Raw genomic sequence first — 27,244 nt, 5'->3', positions numbered from 1 at the left:
AGGACACTCCGAGGAGTCTGTTGTGCAGCAGTTGTAGACTCAGTGGACAGAGAGAGTTCTACGCCTCCAGCAGCAGGAGAAGCAGCAGGTCTTAGTGAAGTTACTCTAGTGGCATCCGTGTACAGACTCAGACCCGGACCCACACCAGGACGTTGTGCACCATGCCCGGATCCTCACTCCTCTTCTCCTGCCTCTTCCTCTTCGTAGCTGGGATTCTGCTCCTCACTCTGTCCTCTGCACAGAGGGTCAGAGGTAAGCGCACCTGGAGACCTCGCCGACCTTTGGCACAGTCGCATGCATAATGTAAACACGTCCCGGCTTCGGGAAGTCTGCAAATGTGCTAGAACATTTTCAGGTGCTGTGCTGAGTGCATAGTGCTGATTTAATGCTCATATTTAGAGGGCAACTTAAAAGCTGCATGCGTGGACAGAGTGACTTATTGTTAGTGACAGTGCAGTCTGACAGCGTCATCGCACATGATCGCCTCAAGATGCTGCGTGAATCTGGAGAAAGCGCTGACACAAAAACGCGACTCACAACCAGCTGTAGTAAAAGGATGCTTGAGAGTTTAGGAACGCGTAAAAGAGCAAGTCTAGGTGCTGCAGGTGGATCTGGGAACGCGCGTGCGTGCGTGCGTCAGCCTACCCTTCCGTCCTCCCACACAGGCAGCAGGTCTGGCGGCGTCCTGTGTCTCACTCGTGACCGGGAGAGGTGGGCAGTCAGTGGGGGCAGCAGACACTTGTCTCTTGGTTGGTTTGCTGGCAGTGGGAGAAGTCTGGCAGCAGAGAGGCAGAGAGCTGCGCCAGGGATGGGGGGGGGTGACATCACCCAGGCTCTGAAGCAGTTTGCGCGATGTGGCGGCTCGAACAATACGCTGCTGTCATCTGAAATCGCAGTGTGAGCGGCACAGCCGGCCAAGACGGCACAGATGTGCAAGTGTGTGTGTCTGTGTCTGCATGCTTGGCCAAAAGTGGGCACAGGTGTGCACGTGTCCTCACATAGAAGTTAGGGAGTGTGTCTGAGCATGCTGTTCATGTGTGCAGATAGTGTGTGTCGAAGCCTGCACGTGACCAAACATCGGTTAGTGTGACTCAGCGAGCAGCTCAGTGTATGTGTGTGTACATGTGCATGTCAACATGTGTCATCATGCACATGTATTTATGTGATATGCACATGTATGTGTGTGTGTGTGTGTGTGTGTGTGTGTGTGTGTGTGTGTAAAGGTCTCTTTTATCCTTGCAAGATCCTTTTTTTGCTTTTTTTTCCCCATGTTCATATCAGTGTGTGCCCCTTGACCCCATTTTTGATAATCCCCATGCCCCTGTCCTGCATTGTGTCAATCACTCCCAGCTCTGTTCACAAGCCCTCTTTGTCTACAGTGCTGGAGGTGTATGGACACCCTGCACTGTGTAGTGTGTAGTGTGTGTGTGTGTGTGTGTGTGTGTGTGTGTGTGTGTGTGTGTGTAATCATTTCAGGCTCTGCCCTTTGGCTACTGTTATCATGCAGCTCTGTCTTTATAACCTTTTCACATGAACCGTGGAGCACAGAGGAGGGCAAGCTTTGGCGCTAAAGACCCCCGTCAAGGGTAACAAGTTTGCAAAAAGATTTTATACCATTTTGCAACATGCGTTGAAATCACGTCCTGGTGTTTGATTAGGTAATTGTTTCAAGAGAGTACAAAAAACAGTGGAAAATATTTTAGCGTGCTTTCTTGGCAGAGCTGCTCAAATATGTTAAAATCACAGAGTTTTGTTGTATGGAGAAATGCAGCGCTGTTAGGTTTAGGACAGAAGATGAAAGAAGGGCCCCCAGTAGCCCCGGCTGAGAGGCACACAGCACGTTATGCCTTTATCTGTGTCTGCGGGAGCACATCCTAAAAGCAAAGGAAAACAGAGATTAAGATACTGGAAAACATGACCGCACTAAAGTTCTGCTGAGGTAAGGGTGGGTGTGTGTGTGTCTGTGTGTGTGTGTGTGTATGTGTGTGTGTGTGTGTGTGCGCGCACGCGCGTGTGCGCTGAGAAGACAAGCCAAAGCCTATGCACTGATCCTAAAGTCTGTTTTTTTGTGTGACTGGGTGAATAAGTGAATGGATGAATGATTGAGTGCTATACAGAGAGAAAGATGAAAGGGGAGGAGAAAGTTGAAGAAAAGTAAGACAAGAAACACAGTACAGCTGAAACAGAGAGAAGAAAGAGGGTGGGGCTACAGTTGGCAGGTCACAGGAAATGATGGTTTGTGTCATATCTGGTGACGGGTGTAGTCATGGAGCAAAGAGATGGAGGCAGTCACACCATGTGCAGTAAACTCAGCTGAAGAGAAGCGTCTACACCACGCTAGGGGTCTGCAATAGAGCCTCAAGCCCCTCCCCCTTTCTGACTCATCTGGAGCAGCCAGGCCTATGTTTGTCATTTGAGGTGGTTCAGAAGAGCGTGGGGGTTACTGTATGCGTTTATAAGGAGAAAAGAGGGCTTCTGGATTTTCCATGGAAAGTTCTGTCTGATGCTGACCATGCATTGTTGGATTGGGCTTTCATATTTCAGACCTTGGATGCACCGTGGCATTCCAAAAAATCCATGCATCTGGAGTCAAGACATTGTTTGGTGGGGTCCAGCTCAGGGGTTCAAATAAATATTTTAGTTTTCCAAATGAAATTTGAGTGATCCACATAGATTGGCTCCAGGCCAAAACATGGAATGGTGTTTATCAAGCAGGCCCATGTTTATAAGTTTAATCACAGAGAAGAGTGTGCCAGATGGGTATCAGCTCGGCAGGGCAGAACCAGCACCTGGCATGCAAGAGTGGAATGGGCACTGTTCCGAACGAGTCTCTCAGAGAACATTCCAATTGCGAGACAAATCTTCGCACTGCTAACACAGTACCCCACGAAGGCATTCTGGAACACACACACCCACCCCCCACTTTATTTCAGCATCTTACACTGGACATGTCTGGAAACTTCCAGAACACTTACGGGAAGTGAAATCAGCTCCGTGTCATGGGACATGCATTAAGCATGCACACATTAAGGACTGACATGGTCCGGCTGACAGGAAAAAGCCACTTGCTGAGAGCAAATGGCAAAGGCCGGTTTCTCCTGGCCTCTTGTTTGAAGCCATTAATAGAGTTAATTGCCGCGAAGGACAAGCCATCACCTGCATGCACACAATGACTCTGCCAAAGAAGCTGCCAAGTTCGTCCTGGCGTTGGTCCGCTCCACCTGCAGCAGCGTTCCTGGCTTTGCTCCATCTCGAACTGCAAGAGTGCCGAAAATGTTCTCGTTTCAAAATGGAAATGTGTTAACTGACTTGTGGCTGCTGGTTTGGAAGGGAACCTGATTATGTCTTAAGGACAAGAACATTCCTTTTTCTAAACATTGATAGATGTTTGATATTAATAGCTGCCGAACCGCCTGTGATAAATTAGCACGTGCATTACAATGTAGTTCCATTACCTTCTGCGGATTTGGAAATGCTGTGCAATGCACTCTTCCAAAACTATTTTGTCTTTGTTGAACTCAACTCACCACAGAGGAGAAAGCACCAACCGGTCTGCCCAGCCATGTCTTAAATCTCCTCCAGCAAGACTGGTCATTTTTTGCTGGTCATGTCAGGTCTTAAAATGGTAAAGTTTTCTGGAATGGAAAACATATTTTTGGCTAGTAATGTAAAAGACTCATTATTCCCAAGCTAATGAGATCAGATAATGTGACATGACTCCTACACGAATCAAAGCACGACACTGTATATTATTTAATAATGGAATCATCTCAAGTAACTTGACTCCCAAGCTAATTCACAGAATAAATACAGGGATGGTAACCTTAAAGACACAATACAGAAGAACGTCTAGGCCTCTTTTTTTTTTGGGGGGGGGGGGGGGGGGGATTGACCATGTCCCAATTCACCCACTTCCCAATTACCTGAATTACCATACACTAACGCAACTATAGACAAGGATTAAATACTGACTGAAAATATTCTTACCTTTATCACTTCCATCTTTTCATCCACTTCATTATTACACACTTTACCAAGCAGAATGATCAAAGCAAGAGACCCAGAAGGTTTTCTACATGGATTCCCATAGGGTAGCTATCCATGGCCCATTAGGAGAGTTGGGTCTGAATGAACGCTTACATGCATGTATAACAAGTTGTTTTTGGGAAGTTTTCCTGTGTGAGTTACACTGATGTGACTGATACTCACTCACATAATAATCATAACAATCCTGTAACACTTGGAATGCACTATAACGTGTTCTGTAACGAGGCACTTCCAAGTCAACTTAATGAAGCAATTCTTTTGGCCTATTTAACACAGTGTATCAAGTAGAGCTACTGATTGATAGGGAAACTAGTAGGAAAGGAAACTCTCCACTCAGCTGCCTGACTTAGTGGATTAGGTACAGGATATGAGCTTCCAGATGTCCTTCACGCTGCCTTCTTCAGAGCAATGAGAGATGGGATGCTTCACTCCCACTTATCAGAGGCCTCCCAGTGCAACTGCAGTTGTAGCAACAACTCTCTGTGTCACTGTATCTGGGAACCTTTTGCACATCACAGTCAAATCTGAACCTAAAACAGGACACTTGCTATGTCCATGGTATGCAGATCATGGTAATATGATGCAGATCATATTACCAAATGCATGAAGGTAATCATCGCATGGCATACATGTATTATATATACAGCCATGTAAAAATGTAAGGTCTGGACAAATTTGCAATGGCTCATAATTCTACATTATAGTCTTTATGGTCATGGTAATGTGGTCTCAGACAAGTGGGTGGGCTCAAATATTAAAAAAAAAAAAACATGTCCTTAACTTACTTTGATGTCTAATTTACATGACATGCAGTCCCACAAAAATTATAGTACATTTCAGCATCTCCCCGAATCTCATAAATCAGAAATTCCATAGTCTACCAGGAGAAACTTAAGATGTATGTAACTAATCATTTCCACATTCCAGTGAAGTAGGAATTCCCTTTAATGAAATTAATGAAACAGTTTAATAATGGTAGTCCATTGTTGTATGTTTCCTCCACAGTGCGAAGGCAGAACATGAAGGTCCGGATTAACGCCACAGGTGACACTGTTATTCTGAAGTTTGTTCGACCCAACCCTGATGTCAAGCTTGAGGGCTACATACTGGGCTATGGGTCTAGCATGTTCTCCAAACAGTTCATCCAGCTGCCAGAGAATGGAGAACTTTATGAGACAGAGATTGGTAAGTCTTATTGCAGATGTGGACATTTATCACATTGTAACTTCAGGATTAAGTATGTAGGATTCATTCTTTGCATCAGAGCCAAAAATCCCACAAAACACAAAAACGCAGAGATCGAAGTCTTTACAGACCATAGTGCAAAACCATGAAACCAGAATTCATTAATCTTCAACTGCATCGAAACAACCATCTTCTGGGCTTCCAAAACCGTTAGATTGTTCTCATGACTGAAACCGGAAACAGAAGTGAAATTGTAACCAAACAGATTGTTCTTAGATATGCATTGGTGGATAGCAAGATACATGAAGTTGCACAGACCATAGCAGCTGTCGCTTTTCACTTCAAATGGATAGATCCTTTTTGAAAATCGAGAGGTCGGACCATACCCTAAGTACTCCTTACCGTTTTTGTTTTCCTCTGCAGAGCCATTTCTTATCAGTCATCCAAGTCTGGTGATCAGTTTCTCAGCTGTCTTGTGTGTAGCTTACAAGACCCATAGTCTAAGGTCAGAGCTGCTCTGGGAGCTGGTTTTACTGCTTTCAGACATTGGACCAAGAGTACATCAATACGAATTTAAAACTTTGAGATGATTCATGAAAACTAAAAACAAATGAACTCATGAATTTCAAAGGATGCTCCAGGCACTGGAACACCAACAAAAGGTTGACATGTGAAAAATGACTCTAGCTTACCACAAAGCTCTATTAGCTTTTCAGGACACTTCCACCATGCTTAGTTTCATCATTGTATAGTATATTGTTTATTTAGCTCTCTATTAGCTGTTACCATGGCAACTGCCATTCTTACCCTTGTACTAGACTTTTGACAAATCCTAATCATTAATACACAGTATTCACATAAAGGCTTTGTAGCTTTTATACACGAGTGAGGACAAGCATAAGAACCTGAAGGCACTTTTGGTCACCAGGCAGCTTTCCAGAACATTACCTCAAGGTGATTATCTTGCTCTGATGTTTGGATGGCCACCCACCGGTGTTTTTCCACTTGAGCCACCAATGCCAGGATCAGTGGGGGCATGCCTGCACCCATGGTGGACCAAAGGCCTCACAGTTGAACTCCTAAATCAGCTCCTTTTGAAGTTGCCTTTTGGGGCACCAGGGAAACCCCAAGGGTGAGCATGGTCCAGGAGCTGGTGAACAAAGCCCTGTCTGTGAGGAATAGAAGGGGCCCCTGATTGTTTGGCCTCCTACAGGACTCACTTGCTGACGCACAAACACACAGCAGAATCATTCATTAACATCACTTACTCAATGCAAGCAGCAGTCTGACCGCGCTTACTGCGGAGGCTAAGATTAGGATCAGACGCACATGCACAGCAGATGGCTGAAATGGCTTTGGCTTTGACACGCTTGAACCTTATAGACCATATCTAGCTTCAGAATCGGCATGTGAAACTTATAAACCATAGCTGGCTTTAGCGTAGCCATCCACGCAGTGGCAAACGCAACAGGCTAAGCGGCAGCACAATTGGCCTATGGCCAAAAACAACTGCATGCATCAAAAATGTGTCATTATCCTGGATTTGTGCTGTTGCAAGAGTGGTAATTTTTTGCCTCTACTTATTGGCTATTCCATGCAAAGAGTGGAGTGGTCTCATTCGTTTAGTCATCACTCATGCTTAAAGAGCTAATATGAAATTGTGCGTTAATGTGTCTTCAGCCTGGGTCCTGCCAAACAACAGCTCTCACGGTTGGCCCTGGCAGACACGTCTGGTGTTCTGCAGTCTGATGGAACTCCTTGCTCCCAAGTACACAGCGTGCAGAGGCTTATGGTCCTTATCCGCTGTGCTCTGCTTAGTGGGAAGACCTGACAGTTCGAATGATTCTAAAGAGAAAGCGTTTCAAGTACCTATCAAACGTGAATCTATCTAAGCCCTGCCTCTTAGTTACACTGTTCTGAAGAGAGAAGCCTCCCAGCTGTTTGGCTGCTTCCTCAAGGGGACGGACGGTTTGTTGTTCCCGAGGGCCATGTTGTCATCGTCAAACAAGTTGTTCATGTTCCCCTGTCTCAGTGTCTCACTTATCCCTGCTTGTGTTCCGCTGCCATGGTAACACAAAACTCCCACTGCCCAGACAGTCCAGGGAGCAGAATCAGAAGATCTTTTTTGGCTTTGGATTTTTCCTGTCATTTTCCATGTCAGAGTAAATGGTCTCAACATCTCTCTCACTCTTAGATGCCGAACCCAAGTACCTGGTTGCTGTCCAGCCAATTCCAGCCAATGATGTGAAGAAACAATGCACAGGTATAGGAAAAATCTCAGTCACAGTATAGTACCATTCCAAAAGTATCAAACAGTTGAACCAGTAACAGTCCTTGACTTTAATATCCTGAAGAGAACCATTGCATGGCATGGTGAAACTAACCTTAGATCACTGCTGTTCCTCATATGCACTTTGAGCTGATGTGCTCTCTCTGCAGGTAAGGTGAACCTGGAGAAACCACTTCACCTGGCCATTGGCACTGTTTCTCCTACCTCAGTGCTTCTGTCATGGGGGATGTATGTGAAGACCCCCTATGAAGGAAACATTATGAAAGACTGCTTGGAGGATGGGTGAGCCTCGCTCTCTCTCTCTCTCTCTCTCACACACACACACACACACACACACACACACACACACACACACACACACACTTATGATTACACTAAATATCTCCATATATGTACCCCAAACAGTTGACTGTTTAAGGCCCCTTGTATCATATTTGGGGCTAATTCAGTCTCTGTCAAATCCTAACAAAGATCAGTGGAACATCCTACTCAATCCTGTCTTGAATGCACAGGAAATTTAAACTGTTGCAGCTTTTGCACACAAACAAAGGAGGTCCAGTTTGGCTCTGCATGCTGAGAAAAAGCAGTTGTAAATTTGCTCGATATTCTCCTCACAGTGGCAGGCCTCCATGGTCTGTGTTGCATAAGTCTTGTACAGAAGGATGCTGAGCAATGGGGAGCCTTAGTGGAAAAAGGCTGCAAGGGTTAGGGGTTTCAGCAAAGGCAGGTGTGTGTGTTTGTTGTCCATCATCTCTCAGAAATAAGGCATGACTGAGACATGTTCACGCACCTTTCAACTTCTTTCTATCTTTATTCTGCTTCTTTCATCTGTCTCACATATGCTGCGTTATGTATTTTTCTTTTGTGCTGCGAGACTGGGGCGAGCCGTTGGAAAAACCGTTGGAAACACTGAACCGCGCCACATGTCCACGTGCACGCGACTGTGAAGGGAGGCCTCGCACCGGCCTGTGCTCTTATTAAAGCCTAATGCCTGCCCATCTGTGTGTGTCCTGGCTGCTGCGCATGATGAAACGTGGACACAGGGAGAATGGAGCCTGGAGAGGTGGAGAAATGCAATCTGCTGACACTGTCAGTCTCGTACCTCGCGCCTGCGGCAGGATTAGTGGCATGTAGCAGGAGGACAACAGCGACGGTTCCGACATGTTGCCACCCGGTCGGGTCATTCGTCTATACTTATCTCACTTGTCAAAGCAAGTGTTCTGTTTCACCTTCTACATTATTGGGATGCTGTGTGTCTTGGCAGAGGTGACATCGTCACAGGCCAGCAATCACAGAGATGATAATTTTGCTAGTTATACACTGGAAGCTTTAGTTTCAGTTCTTTCCATCCATATAATTGTGCTCTTTGGTGTAAGTAGGACACAGTTTAGTCCTTGACAACTTATACGAATGGTAGTGCGAAAACTCCAGGAGGAGTTTGTAACCTGTGTCATTAGAGCCAGCTTCAAACTAACCTCCGAGGTGAACTGATGTCTAATTTTCATCCACCGTGGAAGTCAAATAAACCTTTTGGAGATATTCTGAAAAACAATTAAATCTTTCTTTACTCTCTTGGGTATTTTGTAATCTGCAAAAACATCCTCTCAGGTACTATACAGTTCGCTACAGAGAGAGGAACAGGAAGTGGATCTACCAGACATGCCCCACCAGTGATACTGTGATCGACAACCTGAAGCCCAACACTCCCTACGAGTTTGGTGTGCGATCCAACAAAGATGACCGCAGTGGGGTGTGGAGCAAGCCCATCATCCACAGCACCAACAGTGCAGGTATGTGTCACCGCAGGGAACGTCATTCTGCAAACGTCATTTTTTATTCACATCTTCAGGAATGTTGAACATCCAGCTCTACAAATGACTTTTCTTGTCCGGTATTCCAGTGTTGACAGGGAGTAGGCCCAACAACATGATGCAGGAAAACAAAACCCACATGTTCTGACTTTACGAAACCACTAATGACCACAGCCGTACCAAATCCAAAGGTGGGGGGGGGGGGTGTTTCACAGGTGTCGGTAAATCTACTTTGGACTCTTCCTCACTCCCGAGTCTTGCTCTCATTTCACCACTCTGCAACAGAGTTAATCTCCTCACGTCCTCTGTTTCCTAGACAAGAACCTGCAGAAGACATATAAGCCCAGCCGGACCAAGCCAGTGGTACGTACTCCTGCTGATCATAAAACTCCTGAACAGGGAGCTGCAGCAGACCCAATGATTCTAAGAGAGAAATGCATTCCCAAACATTCCCATAGACATGCAGCCAGGGCTGGTTTGTGCTTGAAAAAAGTGCTGCTGAACTGGTGCACTAGTGATAGAAAAAGAAGAATTAAACTGTTCAGTTTCTTGTGACCACACTGTAACTGGCCTTGCTCTGGGGGACCTTAAAAGGTGTTGAAAAAAGGCCCTTCGCTTTCCTACATATAAAACTCCTGAAATATACTTTCTCTCCTCTCCCCTCACCTTGCTCCTCCTTTAGTCCTTTCTCACCTCTATTTTCATCTCCTGTCATCTCCCCTTCCCCTCTTCCCTCCCCACCATGCTGTTAATATTAAACTTGATCAGGAACATGCCAAACCTGGCCCAGAGCCCCAACAAGAACATTCAGCACTTCACACACTTAGCACATGCTGTGGAATTCAATTAGGTCTCCAGATGTGGAAGTGTCCACGTGTGTGTGTGTGTGTGTATTCTTGAGGAACTGGTCCAGAGGGAGGTGCAGATTAAGTACAGTGCAAATGCTGAAAAAGGAACTCCAGGGTAAATCATAAAACCACTAAGGGACCAATGATCAAAGACCCAGTTCAGTGTTCAGTCACATTAACGCTGGTATTAAAAAAAAAGCCCAAACACCACATTAAAACACAAACTAACTCATCAATATGTGGGCCATTATTCAGTCCACAAAGTGTAACAGGTCATTGCTGAAAGAAGGTTTTTATTTCGTTCTTGCAGAAGCCAATCAGTCCCCGCGTCCTTTTCCCTCCCCGGCCTGGTAAGCCACACGACATTTATTCTGCCAGATGATGAAAGAAAGAGCAATGTGTTTGTCCATTAACATCTGTTTGTGTCTGATCTCAGTGTGAGTATGTGTAGTGAGTCTGCAGCTGCTTATTTCCAGGCACTTTGAAAGCATATTCTTGCTTTGCCTCTGTCCTGTAGCACTGAACAACAGGACCCAGACACAGCTCCCCCCTCTGCACACAAATCCCGCATTTCCTGGAGCGCCAAAGACATCATTTGGTAAATTTCCTTATTCTTCCTTTATCTCCATCTTTTATCTCTTGCTTTCTTTACCCCCCCCCTTCTCTTGGCACTGTTGAATATATTATTACAGTCATGCACTACCAACTTGGACATTTGTCTATTCAATCTTTGTCTCTCCCATACGCTCTCTCTCACACACACATCCATTTAAATGCATGCACACAACCTCAGAGATATACAGAGTACAGGGGTTTTTTTTTTTCTAATAAAACATATTTGCTCTTTTGCACTGGAGTAGCTTCATTGATTTGCCAGCTGTCTCTATGTTTCAGCATCTCCTTGTTATAAAAATTACATTATCTCCCACAGCACCTCCTCTGGTCCAGCAGGAAACTGCACTTGCTCCCAGATCCAATGAGCCAAAATGGCCTCAACTTCCCTTGGGTAAAACAGAGAGATTTTATTTCCCAGTCACTCAGCTTTGCGTGCAGATGCTTCCCTCTCAGTCTTGCTGATGTGGGTGGTTGGGGTGGGTGGAGATTGAAATCATCAGCTTGTTATGATTGGTTGCATGCTGGCATGATCCAAGCAAATTGCAAGTTAGAAAGTCCTGGTTCCATGAAGAGGAGGATTCCTGATCAGCAGAGATGGAATTCACAGTGTAAGTTTTTTCCCAGTGTGCCATGCAGAGTGAAGTCTGTTGTTGTTCATGCATGGTATCTCATTTTTACAAGTCCCACTTGCATTAGTCCCCGATCCAGCTCCTCTAGGTACATCTATTTCTTCATCCTCTGATCATCATCTGAGCCCAAAGTCCAGTTTTTATTATTCAACTCTACGTATTCATCTATCCATCTATCTATCTATTTGTCAGTTGATCTGTTCACAGCTCCATTTCATTATATGTCTTCTGTGAGTGTCTCTCACTTTCCTGCTTTGTTTTGGACTCTCTAAAATGAACAGTAAAGAAAGTGTACTAAAATACAGCTTCAGCTCCCAACCCTCAACTCTAAGTCAGGATGCAAGTGAATGTATTTGTCAATTAATTGACACTTACTAAGTCAAGTACAAACTCAGAAAGGTATCCTAAGAATGTGCAAACATGGGAATTGAGATATTCCAACAAATTCCTTCCTATTTATACATGAATGAATATATTTTAGTAGAGATTTAACATCAAATCATACTTAAATTAATAGACATTTCTAAATTAAATATGAATGATTGAATACTGGACTTAATGAATTAATGAATACTGACCATTTTCATCCCTTCAGTCACTTTCTTTTTACCTCTCTGTCTTTTCTCATTGGCCAGATGCTGCCCCCCCTCCCCATCCTATTTCACAGAGATTTCATTCATTTTCAGCATCACTGCATTTCAGTCACTGCCTGTGGTTCAGTCTGCATGAAGCTGATGCATGCCAAAAGACACCAGTTACTTATTTTTCTTTCCAGCTACAGTGCAAAGAGGTGGTGCTCTGGGGTGAGCTCCTCCTCCTTTCCTGTCTTCCTCTCATTCTCTGTCAAACCGGTGCTGACGGATAGTGAGTCCATGAACTAGTAGAAACCGTAATGATGGCTAACCTTGGAGGAAAATGGCAAAGCAAGAAGAAAGGAAAGAGGAAAGATCAGGGAGCTTGATGGGTATTCAAGAGGCTTTGCCATCCAGAGTCGATGGCGTGGATTTGAATGACAGTCACTTGAACAGACATCCCTCCTCATCCCACAGCCTTGAGGGATAGTGGGACTAAAAAAAAAAACCCATATGTGCTATTTGTTTGAAAAGGGAGCCAGCCGAGAGCTGTGGTCTCAATAGTCAAAACCGTTCTGCTCCTTCTTTCTCAAAACAGAGTCTGACAGCCATGCTAGAAATGCATCCTCTCAGCTAGGGGCGGTTTCTACCACCCGCCCCCCACTCCTGCCCACCCGATCCCCTCGTGAGACCACCACTACCACCCATCAGCCCCCCTCAGATGGCACCAGACACAGCCTTTCTCAGACCAGGGCACCTAGCACCACTCATAGTTCATCGGGTAATTCCCACGTTTCATGTTTTTCTTGTTCACTTTTTCTTGTGAAGGTTTGTTGTTTAAAGACTAACTTCAGGGGATTTCAGGCAGCAGGTAATGTATAATTCCATGTTTCCTCAGTGATTCACTATGACAACGTTTACACTTTTGGCTAAACCCTTCTCTTTTTCTGAACTGGGTGAACAAAACCACTTCTCTGTCTGCCGGTTTCCAACAAATGAAATGAAAACCTTGACTTGAAGCCTTACACTATTTCTTGGTGATCATGCATGTGTTGTTTTGGATAAGAGTGGGTAATGGCGGATGAGAGTCAGGGATGGGCAGACCAAAAACAACCTGCTTCACCATCCAATGTCATAATCCTATAATCCTGCCCTCCATAAACAGCCAAAAGTCCGCATCTCAGTGGAGTGTGACTTCACCACAGTAATCTCCTTGCCACTTTCTGCTGTCAGACATACTACTGCTACCCCGGCATCTGTCCGGGAGCTGTCTAGTAGCCTTTGCCAGGAGTAATATCTGACCTCACAGCTTCTGATTTTTCCTCAACAAGTCTTACACTGTGTCTTGCTTCTACAGGAGCTGAATGAATGCACATTACTACATCCACAATCACACCACCAAACCTACATTGTCTGATTGTTCCAAAGTTACTGAACAGTGATGAATATGTGTACACTTCTCATACACATTTGCATTAGCATAGTAACATGCTAACAGCTAACACTGGCATTAGCATACCAATGCTTCTTACTGCACTCCTACTGGTTGAATTCTACAGCACTAGGTTCTTTCCCCTCATATATTCCAACACACTGTAACCCAAGGTACTGTTATCTGTCTCTACCCAGGTAAAGGCTTTCTGAGAGACCTGAGCTTGTCTGTTCCACCCAAACTCTTCGATTCAGTCCTTGCAGTGGACGTCCGGAACCAGACGGCTACAGGCAGAAACCCTTTCTCCCCCTCCTTTAATGGCATAAGACCCCCTTCTTTCCCCAGGGCCAACAACTCAACCAGGAAATATGGGGGTAAAGGAACCACTCTTGCCCCATTTACCACCTGTCAATGCCTCTCTGCCTCCCTCTCTTACTCCTTCCATCTGTATCTCTCTAGCTTTTTGCATCTCTTCTACCTATTTAGCTTTTTGCATTCTTTGGGTCCAAACCTCCCTTCCCCCTTAACTACTGTTAGTTCTTCAAATGCATGACTCCCAGTAAAGCCATGCTGACTGCCACTGCATTGCCATCAGCCACCTATTAAAGTAGTGTTCCTGACTCAAATGGAAACAAGATATAATATGTGCATTTGAGATGAAACACACTTCTGCCATTTGTATCTCTGCTCTAAAGCTAGACTGAAGGAGGACAGGAGTTTAGCAGGTCCCAGAGATCTTGGATCAGCCCAGTGTGTACCTGTGGGATGAGTCCCATACTCCACTCTTGTGGAGCTGAACCAGTGCAGAACTTTCCTGACTCTAGCCCACATGACTAATGACTGATCAGCTAATTAGAGTATCAGGTGAATCAGGTGCTGGGGGAAGCTAAACCTATGCAGTGACCCTCCTTCAGGGCTGGGAGAGAAGAAGCCTGGAGAATTCCCACCACATGTGGCTTGGGTGAAGACTGGCTGTCACGCTCAGTGGTTTCCTGACTGCTTTACAGTAAGCGAAACAGTGCGTGATTTATGATGAGGCACAACTGCCTTCCCACCATCTGCCCAAATCCTTTGCCTCCCTGACTGAACAATCACAACACCCCACAACACCCCTACAGTCCTGCCCCAAATGCCTCCCCATAGGTCGGCCCATGCTAACAGCCTTTCTCATGCTAGCAGCTAGTGAAGCCCACACAGTGTGCCTTTTCTGCGTAACAACTCCCCTTCTTTTCCTTTCAACAGTGAATGGAGAGCTCCACAAAGGATTCTCTTTCCCCAAACCAGTCACGTGGTCCAGAGGCAGAACTGGTAAAAAAGTGCCGCCCAGAGCGTGTGTCTGTCAACCACCATTAACCCGCATAACCCCACCGCCCCCCATCTGTCTCACAGCCCATGTCTTGCCATCCATCTCTGTCCATCCGACAATTGCTCCATCAGCCGGCTCGGCCGCTCGCCCGCCTGCTGCGTTTCACACGTGTCCTCCCTTTCACTGTTCATGTTTCACAAGCTTCTGCAGACGCAGGGCTGGCGCGAGCTTCATGCCACAGTCCGTCAACCATTTCCACCGCGGCCGAGCTGCCTTTTTCGCTCATGCTCCAGGCCATTGACATGGTGTTCTCTTACTTTCTGCCACTGTCTTCTGAGAACATATGCAGTTTTTTTCTTTCTGAGGCAAAGAAGAAAAAAAAACAACAGTAACTGGGTTTGTCAAATTCTCAACACAACCATTCTGTGGTTACAAACGTTTACACGGCTTCATTTTAGCAAATACTGGGATTCCCGCCTTGGGATTTTCACGCTATTTGATGTGTGCATGAGTGTCTGCATGTATATGTTGTGTGAGACCTTCATCAGCCTGCTACTGTCCATGTCCATTATGTTTCACTGGAGGTCTGTACACAAAGATCACAAAATGGTGGTGCTCTTTAATCATTTAAGACTCTAAACTTTCAAATGCCTATTTTTAAAATCTCAAATCAAATCAAATGAACATTTGTTCATATTTTTTAGGCAGCACCAGAATTTTGTCACTGTACAGAACAGAGTAATTGCTTTGTGTAATCTGAGTTCATGATGATTACTGTATTTTCAGAGGTGTTCTCAGCTATGTAATTGTGTACAGAACTATTGCTCATAAAGTGATGGTTTTGCTGCCAAAATGGTGGAATACTTGAATTGTAATGATGTCAAACCAGCAGTCCACAACAAAAACAAGCAGTTTCTATCATCCTAACACCTCAACTCCAGGAAGAGGCTGCAGGTCAGCGACGCTGGTTTTAATCACCCCCCTCTCCCTGCAGCTAATAACTCGCTGTCTGAAGCTGTATCTCCTGAGGGTGGTGGCGACGCTGGGCGCGCGCGCACTTCTGTCGAGGAGCGATACTATGGTAACGGCCCGTTTGCAGTCCACCCTCGACAAGCGCCTTGAAGGCCGGCTGGCCAAAAGCTGCATGAGAGCTGCACACTTCTGGGCCAGTCCAAAAACTGCCGGCCATCGCTACCGTAAGGCCCGGCCAGATCTTTGGAAAATACTTCCCCATGTGGAAGTATGGCATCTGCTGGTCTTTGCCTTTATTTTAAGCAAATGAAGCTTTGGCTTGTATTTGCACTCAGCTTTGCACTTTATTGTTTCTTTTTTTTTTATTCTCGCCACAAGTTGCAAGGATCTGGATTCTTTTCGTCCACCGTTTGCTGTTCCAAAGTTTGGACTGCTCTTCCTGAGGCAGTTTTAACTAGTTTTCCAGAGTAGGAGCCATAAGCCTAAGTCAGTTTAATTTTGGCTGTGAGAACTGACTAAAAGCATGTGGGAACACTGGGCCTCCGTGGAACTTTATGGAAGTGTTTCAGTTCATGTATTCAGGATAAGAACAGTGTTTTTTCAGTCGTTTTCCATTAACTCCATACATTGCTTGAATTACATTGTTTTATCATGTGTTTCCTTTATTTCACACAACATAAAGATTTGATATGATCACAACCAAAAGTGCTCCACAGTTCTGACAGTGTTAAAAGACAGGCGTGGCCATGTCTTACGGCGCTGGCTCTGATGGCCATCATTATGTGGGTTAGACAGGGGCTCCATGTCGAGTAAACAGTTTGAAAGTGGAGACCCTTATACTATACACTGAACAGAGCAAACATCACCATAGATTGAGAACAATGTGCCGATGTTTAGATTCTCCGCTCCTATTCTTAGCACTGTTCTCGGAGACGCATAGTCGAGGGATAATTACAAGCACCTATATTTCAGAATGGAGACCTTCATATGTTAGTTAATACTCTGTTTTACCCTACAAAGAAATTGGAGCTAATTCCTCTGATTATCAAATACTTGGCCCCAGACCTGCAAGGCTAATTTGCAACATATGTTTTGGATTTTTGCAGAGTACATTTCAGAAATGTGCATTTAACCTGAAGAAATGTTGCTTCTTTAAAGCCTGTCTCTTGGCCTTATTTCAAGCTGATTATTACGCTTTGTGTAGACAGAGTAGATGAAAGAGTTCTGGGAACCTTGACAGTAAAATGCCCCCTGTCAAGACTTCCTCATTGAGTTAGAGATTTACCTTGCACTGCTGGAAAACAGATATTTTGCTCCTGTGCACCTACCATACACCAATCATCTGCAGAGTGTTCACCATAAAACGTATCAAGACCAATCTGTGATCAGTATAGCTGGCTTGCAGCCTTCAAACAATGACAACACAACACAGCCAAAACAGCAACAAAATCAACATCAACAACCGCATCAATGGATGACTTACATAATGACTTTCTAAGATTTCCATTTCCATTTCCGTTACATTTACAAAGATCTCATCACAGACTTGGGCAGCATTTTTATGCACGAGAAGGCCAGCGATATGACCCTGAAAATGTCTATTAATGCTGCAGAAAAGTAGACCCAGACCAGACGGTTGACCCACAATACCACAACACTGCAGTTTAACATTTTCCAACTTCTTTGATTCTGCAGCTAATTAATCTTTCATTTGAATCAAGTGCCTGAGAGCATTAAGAACCAACTGGAGCAGAGCTTCAACCACAACAGCCTTGAAGTCTTTCACCGTTTTACATTAGACATGACTATTGTGGGGCTAAAAATGGAGCTTTATTGAACTGAACCTCGCTGCCGGTCCTGAAGTCGTGAAGATTTACCGAGACCATCAGACAACAGCAACTCTATGATCTTGGACTAGTGCTCGCTGTTAAGTGGTGCTGGATGTGCTGCATGAAAGCAGGATACATTGCTTGGATCTGGCTTTTCCGGTGCTTGAGATTTTTCTTTACTCCAGCCCTTATGAAGCCTCCTTCATTCTGGTTTCCAGGTTCTCCTGTTCGACCTCCTTCCTCCATCAATAAGAACACCAACCTGGTGGGCAAGCTCAGTGGCCTGGGTGAGTGCTAACAGATATTTAGCATGCAGATTAGATGCAGCCTGTTAATAAGAGCACATTCTGAAGTCCCTAATCATGAATGGCAAAAACAATGCTTTGATTATGTGACAAGGGTGTACCGGAGCGCTTGTGGTTAGGGGACAGACCCACTGATAACAGCTTAGCCAGAATGGCTCTCATTTCTGCTGGTACTGGTTATTACCGGCATGCACACATACACAGCCTTTTTTAGGTTGTTTTGTGCAACACACACACACACATATATATATATGTATATATATATATATATATATATATATATATATATATATATATATATATATATATATATATATATATATATATATATATATATATATATATAGCGAGCGAGAGAGAGAGAGTGAGAGAGAGAGAGAGAGAGAGAGAGAGAGACATATAAAACAACAAATTGGTTCTTAAAAAGGAATATGAAGTAGAGAACACGGTGAAGCCATTTAAAATGGAATTCACTGATGGAAGGTTCTTTGAACTCTTTGTGGTAAAGATGTGTTACTCTTTATAGCAGCGTTTTAATTTGCTAGTAACATGTTTTTCTTCTGCCTAACTGTGTTGTGTAAACTGCATCCTGTAGTCCTGAAGATCAGTGTTATTAAATGCAGCCTCTGATCTTCCCTCATAGACAAGACCCTTGTCTTGAAGCAGGACAAAGGAGCCATTCTGAAGCCAAAAACACTGCCTGTGACTGCCAAACCTGCTAAACCCAAAACAACTCCATCCCCAGTGAACGGTAAAACAGGGCAGAGGACAGGAGAGCAAGACTCCATTCAAACTATCAGACTACCATGTGTCCCTTTATAAGTATAGTAGGACTCTTGATCTTGTCATAAGTGGAAAAAGATTTAGATGATGAGAGGGGGGATTTTGAAAGTATAGCACCACACTTAATCTTCATAATGTTTAACACTTGTATTTCTTATTTATTTCCTTCCTCACCACAGCAACACGATTCGAAACATGGGAAAACTCCTCTGTCTTCAGCTCAATTCCAACATCCAAAGTTGATGCTATGGGCAAGGAACGATTCATTGGTAAAGAGATGATTCCTAAGACAACATTTTTAGGAAAATTATCCCTATAATTCACTCCTCCGCTTTACTCCTCCGCCCCAATCAAATTGTTAATTGATTTGATCTGAAATATCTTCACTGTGAGTTGCTGGGATGGGTTTTCATTAGCTTTGTTAGTGTTAGCGTCCACTGGCATTTGAACAAAGCTGTTTTGTGTCCCAGCGCCCCATGTGGTGTACAAGACAGACAAGAAGCCAGACGAGCCTTGCTCCATCACCACGTCCCTCAGCTACTTCCCTGAGGAGGAGGCAGGGGAGACCAATGTCACTGCCCCACCCCGTGTGCCTCCATCCAACCTCACCGTGGTGACTGTGGAAGGATGTCCCTCCTTCATCATCCTCGACTGGGAGAAAACTGACAACGAAACCACAGGTTCAGGATCCATCAAGGAAGATCAATAACAATTACTCGAATGAAACTTCCAAGCAGGAAGAATATATTGCATGGGTCCTTGACGGAGGACAGGAATACTGTCAGATATGTAATCAGATGATCAATGCTGTACTGTTGTAATTCCTCTGACAGAGTATGAGGTCATCTCCACCACGAAAGGACCTGAAGGTGAGAAGGTCTCCATCCTCACCACCAACCAAACACACACTGCAGTGGAGAACCTTAAGCCTGAGAGCAGGTACAAGCATAATACAGACATCCCCCCCCACTGCCCACACACACACACATACACACACACACACACACACACACACAGATTTTGTCATAACTCCAATGGCAGCCAAACACACTTAGAGGTGTTTATTTAATCACCGTTGCACTTTTGTGAAACTGGGCTGAGGATGAGGAAACCAGAGGCATTAGGACCCAGAGCAAATCCAAACTCCACCATGAGCCATCTGTCAGAGAGCTGCCATGCTTGCTAGCTTTTTTAATGAGCCTGAAATAAGACTGTGATCTGGCCCCTTTTTACATGCCACAGTTTAAAGCAGCTCTCCATGTGAACTGGGATCCAGTGCACCGGGGCCCTCGGAATATTCGTACTTCACACATGGAAGAACCATTAAAGAGGCCTCGACACTCACTCCCTGCAGAATGCACAGATCGAGTGTCATAGCTTTGTGGATGTCGAAATGTGAAACTCATTTTAAATCGGAGCTGAGCGCAATGGCGACTGGGACTAGCACGTTTTGGTTAGATTAGACACTATATCCTGTTTAATAAGACCAGTTTGAGTAAGCGCCATAGCTTTGTGGGAAGGAAACTCATGAGATGAAGTGTTGGATCTGACTGTAGGAGAGCAATGATTCAATTCAGTTCAATGTGATCAAATGGGCCCAATACATTTTGCACTTTTCAGCCAGGGTTAAATTACGTGGACCAAAACTGCTCATCTAACACTCCATTAATAATATTTCTGTCTTCCTTAACTCATAGCTATGAATTCAAGGTGAAGCCAAAGAATGAACTGGGGGAGGGGCCTCCCAGTGAGCCAGTGACCTTCAGCACAGAGTCTGGTATGTTAAAACACATCACATAGCAATACACATTGACTCCAAGCTGCAAGGATAGCAAGCAGGCATCTGTCTGTAGAATCACTGCAAATCACACCATCAAACCATCGAGGTTTTGTTTGATGTTTTCAGGGCACAACATCTGTTGACACTGGTCCAGTATGTGTTACATATAAAATGGTTTGAATAGTCTATCTGTCAAACCGCATTTCACCTTCTAGACGTTTGCCATTTTATTTTTGGTATGCTTGTGCTTCCACATCTCGAGACGTGGTTCCAAATGGGCTTTTAAAAGGTCCATAAAAAAGTCTCTGAGTTGGTCAGGGTGATGGCCCCAAAAGTGTACCTCACTCAGGCCATCCAACTGATCTTTAATACTCAGAGAAGTATGTACTGAGCTGGTGTGTGTCTGTGTGTGTGCGACTAACATAATGAGTCCAGCATGTTGCTGTGTTAGTCCTGACCTCAGACCCCATCACAGCGTGCGGACATGCGGTGTGCAGGGAGAGAAGGGCTGTTGCCAGACCTCCCCCGCCTTCCTACAGACTCACTAAAAACATGCCATAAATGCATAACAAATGAAGACACGTCATTCATGGGTTTACAGGGACAATTTGAGCTCTGGGCCTGGTGTGCCTTTCTGGTAAAGGTGGGGGGGGGTAAAGCGAAAAAGAAATTACTGGACGGGAGAGAGAGGGCTGGGGAGGATGAAGGGGAGACTAGGAATGGCTGATAGAAGGTTGGGTGAGGAAGATGATGATGGAGGGACAGCAGAAGATCAAGGGGAAGGGAGCAAAGAGGGAATACGCAAGCAAGTGACAGAGTGTACATGGGATGCAATGTGGAAAGACAATTAGCGAAGAGAGTAATTAAATTTTACCTCCACTCTTCCTGAAGCTAAATCACTGTCTCTTAAAGCTCTGGACTCCCTGGATGGCTCTCACCAGGGAGACTGAGTGACTCTATGGAAAAGCACACTATTCTCTGCTTGTTGGAATATATTATAGTTTTATATTCAAGGCATACTGCCCACGTAGGGGTAGCCAGTGTGAAGCTGGAATGACAGCATTCGTAACTTTCCTATAGCCTACAGATCATTTTGATGGTTACAGTCACCAAGCTGCCTTCAAAGAAACTGGTGTCTGTGAAAGTCTCATCTATTTTCTTTCTTTTCTTCGTCTAACAGCTGACCCGAGAGTAAGCGAGAATGTTTCAGGTAATTCTCCAATGCACAGACTCAACACAAGGGGAAGATACAGAGAGTGAGCAGGATAAGGAGAGAAAAAGAAAGTTAATGTCTTTGGCGATGAAGCTCAAATCAAAGCGCATTCTTCATTCCAAACCTGAGTCCCAGCCAGGCAAAACATTTATCCTGCAGACACCGAGAGCAGCCACGTGCAAATATCTAACCTGATCACTAAAATGCAGACCCTGCTCTAGAAAACAGGACCCTACTCTAAAACACAGAGACCCTACTCTAGAAGAGAACCTTCTCTGTGCAGAGACCTCTAAAAGGTGGTAATGATGAGTCAATAGAGGGCAGGGAGTGTGAGTAATGGGCTTGTGGAAACACACTAATGGATCAGCCCCTTGACTCCTCTGACAGGTCTAGTAGATCTACAGGTGTACAAACAGAGTGAATGAATGGAGGAAAACATTCAAGGGTTTCAGAGAATGTGTTTGCATGCTGAATGTTACACAGATGATATGCCGTCAAGTTACTTTAGGAAATAAACTCACAAGCTGTGCCGCAGTACATTTATCAGCTTTTGCACCACTACAGAACCAGCAAGAAAAGCTTTCATAGCATATATATTAATATGCATAAAAATACTGACTGTTTGGAGAAGCCGAGTTGAACTTAACTGAATGGAACTTGGTGGATGTGAATTAATCACACTTTAATGTGAATTGATTTGGTTGTCTCAGGTAAGGATGCTATCTGGACTCAGTTCCCCTTCAAGACAGACTCCTACTCAGAGTGCAATGGCAAGCAGTACGTGAAGAGGACATGGTATCGCAAGTTTGTTGGCATCCAGCTGTGCAACTCGCTGCGATACAAGATCTACCTGAGTGACTCTCTCAATGGTCAGTGCCCCAGAAACAAAACATGTGTTCTTTAGAACAGGTCTGATCAATAGCTGAGATAAGATTAGATATTGTCTGTTCCCATGGAACTCACTTGATCCAGTTCACTGAGCTGGAGAATTGGAACAGTGTCAAATGTAAGTTGATCTTTAGGAACAGGGATTGGACTACACTCTGCAGGGAGTTCGATCTTTAGCAGGAGGCTGGAAAGGAATTTAGTGGTGATTTATACTATTCATTGCTCAAGAATTAATATTAAGAAATGTTTTTATTTCTCTTGATTTAAAGTCCCATGAGGAAATTAGATACTGAAATAGATATGTTCAGACATATACGAAGCCAGAAGATATTAACTGCTGAAATGTCTAAATATGCGATTGAACTAGTACATTTTATTTTATTTTTTTTTACAATTTATGACTAGATTTTCATTGTTATGGCAGGGCTCTTAGTAGTTTTCCATTTTGCAGTCTAACATTTTTTTAAGCTAATAGTTCAAAATATACCTTTGCTCAGGTAAATTCTACAACATTGGGGACCAGACGGGTCATGGGGAGGATCACTGTCAGTTTGTGGATTCCTTCCTCGACGGCAGAACCGGCACACAGACGCCTGCAGACCAGCTCCTGTCCAGGCCAGGTAGCATTACCAGGCAACCGCACATCGCCAATCAGACAGCTCACTTAACAGCACCCAGATTGCTCATTACACATTGTTTACTAAAATAGCTCATGCTGTCTTCAGTTTGGTTATTAAGAATAGAGAAAAATGTATCATACATTAATACATCAATACATTCATACAGTGTTATAGCTTTATTTACTTAGCTATTTTATTTAGCTATTTAACGTGATGCAAGCACACAAACAGTTTAGGCTTAGCTTTACACAGAAATATGCCATTCAAAGAAGACTTTCAGTCCAATCCTCTTTTGTCTAAACTAGGCTAAATTTAGGTCCAAAAACACTCCTACAAAACCGGGGGATGTATCAACATTTCAAACTTGGAAGCATATCTTTCCAAAGGTGCTGACCACTACAGGGCCTCTTTTGGGTATATAAAATGAAAACCAAGTCTCCCCACTGGATGCTCTAAAGCACTTGGACAGCACTAAATGCCTCTTTCTGCCCCCTTTTCAGGTTACTACAGAGCAGTGAGACAAGAGCCAGTCCATTTTGGCCAAATAGGAGGCAACTCCCACATCACCTACGTGGCATGGTATGAGTGTGGCACACCAATCCCAGGTAAATGGTAGGAGCCCGATGGATCATCCACACCAAAGAAGGAGGAGCAGTTCTTATTGGCTGGGAAGTTTTTTTTGCTGTCGTTTTTCTTCCACCAATGGTATGGTGTTGTATGATACCTCAACGTCCGACACCAGAGTCCAAACCATGTATAATAATGTACAGGACAGAAGAGTCAGGGACTTTTAATGAGCGTGTTTGTGTTATGTATTAACAAACCATGCCTTGCTGTCTTATTTATCACTGCTAAATTACATGTTAAAGAGAGAGAAGAAATAATAGGAAAAATATTTCAGTGGGTTGAAGTTATGAACATTAAAAAAATCTTTTGTTTAAATGTTGGGAAGCTGGCTCCCTTAAAGTATTTTGGTATTTTATGTAATATTATTTATCTAATTTCTGGTGCCTTGTTACTGGGCGTGCCTTGCCAGTGAGTGTGAGGGACTAGGCTTTGGTTCAGTAAATAGGGACACATGGGTTTCTCAAGAATGAACTCACCAAACATTCGTAAGCATTAAAACGAGCGAGATATTGTTGAATTCCATATGAATGAATTTCATAAGTAAAGGTACGAACGTGAAAACCTACGATTCATGCAGGTTGGGTAGTGCAAGATCTTACGCCGTCTCTCGGTCTCTCGGTCTCTCGTGCGCTTCTGAGACTTCTGTGTAACATCACAAGTCTCTTGTATTTCAAACACAGACTCAAATGCATACAATGCTAATTCTCTTCTCTATTTCAATGGTAGACAGCCTACTACCGAGTTCAGATCATAGCAGTGACATGTTGCAAGAGTTAGCACAAAACCACAACATTTCTGTTATTAGGAAAACAGCAACACATTTTCCAGAATTTGTAATTAATTATTATTCATTTACTTGCTCACTCATCTCATCTCCACTCATATGCATTACATCCATACAGAAAAAAAGTAACCCTGAGTGGCATTTTAACAAGTTTAGCATCTTTCTTCATAAGCTCTGCTTTAGCCAACTCAGTGGAATCTTACACTTGCAATTTGCACAGCATAAATATATTTATATGTATATGGAGAGATAGTATTTTCATCATTAAATGTACGAGGAAGAAAAACTCATAAACCATAATCAAGGCTCTACCGCAGTAGCCTCTGTGGCAGCATGTGGCATCGAATGGTTACAACAGGAACAGTTCGCTTACAACAGGAACAGTTTTTACTATCTTCGAGTTTTTGTACAGTAATTCTCTGCCTTTCCCCCAGAGGACACTTAAGAGTGTGTGTGAGTCGGCATGCATGCACACACACAGACACACTCACACACACTCACACACACACACACTCAATGGAATTGTTTGTAAGATGAAATTGTATTGGGTATTTTGGACTGAATTCCTTCATTTCTATGTATTATTTTCAATAATAAAAACCGGAATTTTAGTTTTTCCTTTTGTAATAAAACAGGATCCTGTCCCTTTCTTCATTTCACTGGTACATATTTTTACAGATTAATTAAAGAATACTGTTAAAGTCCAGGTTTTCTGCAGTGGCTCATGCGCATCCACCAAGGCTGTGCATTCCCTCCCAATTTGGGCTGTGCATGCCCACCCAGGCCGTGCACACCCTCCCAAGCTGGGCTGTGCATGCCCGCCCAGGTCGTGCACAGCCTCCCAAGCTGGGCTGTACACACCCGCCCAGGCTGTACACACTCTCCCAAGCTGGGCTGTGCATGCTTGCCAGTTTCCTACCACTCCAGGAGATGTCTCTCTCATTTGGTGTCCCGAAGTGTTTCTGCTACTGAAAGCCTGTCACAGGCTGAGCCCTATCCACATCTCCTCTCTCCCCATGTTACCATCAGCCAATTAGAAACATCAACAGAAGCACACACATTACCATACTTTTCCAGCTTCAGAGTGAGGGAAAACTCTGCCAAACTCAACATAGGGACATTCTCAGAAAAACCTCACAGCCGGGGGATGGGGGGTGCAGGGGGCTTATGAAAACTTCAAAATGCCTTACAGTGACTTTATTGAGCTTCCAATTCAAAGTTACAGTGTAGGCACAACAAATGACTTTAAATGGTGGTGGAACTTTCACTTAAGTAAGAGATAGTATAAAGAACAAATGACAAAGAAATAAAGACAGGATGAAAGGATGAATGAATTATTGGTTGAATGTATGAATAGAGAGGCAATAGAAAGAAGCCAGACAAAAACAAAAAACAAAATAAACAAAACTGACAAAGCAGAGAGATTGCTATTACTCGTCAGCTACAAATCCAAAATGTATTATTTATTCCTCATGCTGCAGCAACCACACACTATATGGCCTGGCACCCCAGAAGGCCATTCACACACACACATCTACAGCCTTTATTGCTTTATAACAATTAATATCCCGTGGGACAGTGGTATGGGACAATAAGCAGTGGTACCGGTTAGCCGCTCCAAGGTGTACCTGATACAACCATAACAAGCTCCCTGCCGGCATGCAAATGACCACCTGGGGTGCAACCAATTGTACTAGAGGTGAAAACTCCTCTCCAAACTATTGTACTCTGCTAAGTAGAGTAAAAAAATATAATTCCATATTTCAGATTGGAATGTATTATTAAGATAATCCATAAGGAAGTTCCAGATGTCTGAAGGGAATCCAAGAGTCTCGAACTCCAAAGATTGGAAGTCAAAGGAGCAATGAGATGAGGAACCAACGTTCAAGTATAGCCCTGTAGGATTTAACTTTATAGCTGGTGATGACTGAGCGCAAGCACAGGAAAACCATTATGCTACCCATCATAAAGTGTTACTGATCTGTGCAAGGCAGCCCTTTATGACTCGAAATGTGCTCTGTACATTTTGCAAATAGAAAGGATAAACACAACACATCTATTTATTAATACTGAAGGCATTTTTATGACCTTTAAAACTTATTGGCATGAATATTCATTGGCTGTCTCTTTGTCTTCCTCTCTCTCTCTCTCTCTCTCTCTCTCTCTCTCTCTCTCTCTCTCTCTCACACACACACACACACACACACACACACACACACACACACACAAACACTAACCTGTTTGGCACCAAATGACCATGTGCTGTTGACTGATATGTCTGACTGTCCGGCATCTATCAGTGAATTGGATGAGATGAAAACTGCCTGTGGTCAGTAAGTGAAAGAGCAGTGCTTTTTTGGCACTTTAACCACTGAGAGACTGGGATGCAGCCAGCTTGAGCTTGTGTGTGTGTGTGTATGTGTGTGTGTTATTGCTAATGCATGTTTAGTTTCTCCTTGAAATGTATTTGAAGCTGTGATATGGAAACACAACACTGATGTCCTATATGTGGTTGCATATGTGTATATTGTGGTCAGCGTAGTGTGTTCCAGTTGGCACTCTGCATGGTTGTGTGTGGGAAAGGAGGCCCCGTAGGGAGCATATATTTGGCAAACGTGTGCATGTGCAAATTGTCAGCACCCTCAAAGAGCTGCCACTCGCTCTGGGATCCCACCATAATATAACTCCAACTCGCAAACCCACCAGCA

The 27,244-nt window shown here is 44.0% G+C and overlaps 1 protein-coding gene across 15 annotated transcripts; it reads left to right on the top strand.

The window, feature by feature from the left end:
- On the top strand, positions 1 to 25,168 carry abi3bpb (ABI family, member 3 (NESH) binding protein b). Of its 15 annotated transcripts, XM_027018748.3 has the most exons (23): positions 1 to 252; positions 5,053 to 5,232; positions 7,427 to 7,495; positions 7,672 to 7,804; positions 9,131 to 9,312; positions 9,650 to 9,696; positions 10,492 to 10,531; positions 10,699 to 10,779; positions 11,113 to 11,187; positions 12,596 to 12,778; positions 13,627 to 13,803; positions 14,672 to 14,737; positions 15,730 to 15,816; positions 17,755 to 17,823; positions 18,485 to 18,592; positions 18,804 to 18,893; positions 19,095 to 19,304; positions 19,458 to 19,563; positions 20,322 to 20,401; positions 21,585 to 21,614; positions 22,328 to 22,486; positions 23,003 to 23,125; positions 23,626 to 25,168. In XM_027018748.3, exons 1-23 carry the CDS (start codon positions 162 to 164, stop codon positions 23,739 to 23,741), a joined length of 2,502 nt encoding a protein of 833 aa, XP_026874549.3. In that variant the 5' UTR covers positions 1 to 161; the 3' UTR covers positions 23,742 to 25,168. The 15 variants fall into 15 exon arrangements, with proteins under 15 accessions (XP_026874549.3, XP_026874550.3, XP_026874551.3 ...); XM_027018749.3 differs by lacking the exon at positions 14,672 to 14,737; XM_027018750.3 differs by lacking the exon at positions 11,113 to 11,187 and having other exon boundaries at positions 2 to 252.
- The last annotated feature ends 2,076 nt before the right edge of the window (positions 25,169 to 27,244 follow it).

The sequence above is a fragment of the Electrophorus electricus genome, chromosome 23 (genome assembly GCF_041902795.1).
Source record: "Electrophorus electricus isolate QZ-2024a chromosome 23, ASM4190279v1, whole genome shotgun sequence".
Lineage (NCBI taxonomy): Eukaryota > Metazoa > Chordata > Actinopteri > Gymnotiformes > Gymnotidae > Electrophorus > Electrophorus electricus.
The sequence above is the reverse complement of the archived record's forward strand: the minus strand, read 5'-3'. Positions and strand labels throughout refer to the sequence as shown.

Coding starts and splice junctions, on each gene's coding strand:
- abi3bpb (XM_027018748.3), top strand. CDS start 162: ATGCCCGGATCCTCACTCCTCTTCTCCTGCCTCTTCCTCTTCGTAGCT. Junction 7,805..9,130: donor AAAGACTGCTTGGAGGATGG/GTGAGCCTCGCT, acceptor ACATCCTCTCAG/GTACTATACAGTTCGCTACA. Junction 18,593..18,803: donor AACTCCATCCCCAGTGAACG/GTAAAACAGGGC, acceptor TCCTCACCACAG/CAACACGATTCGAAACATGG.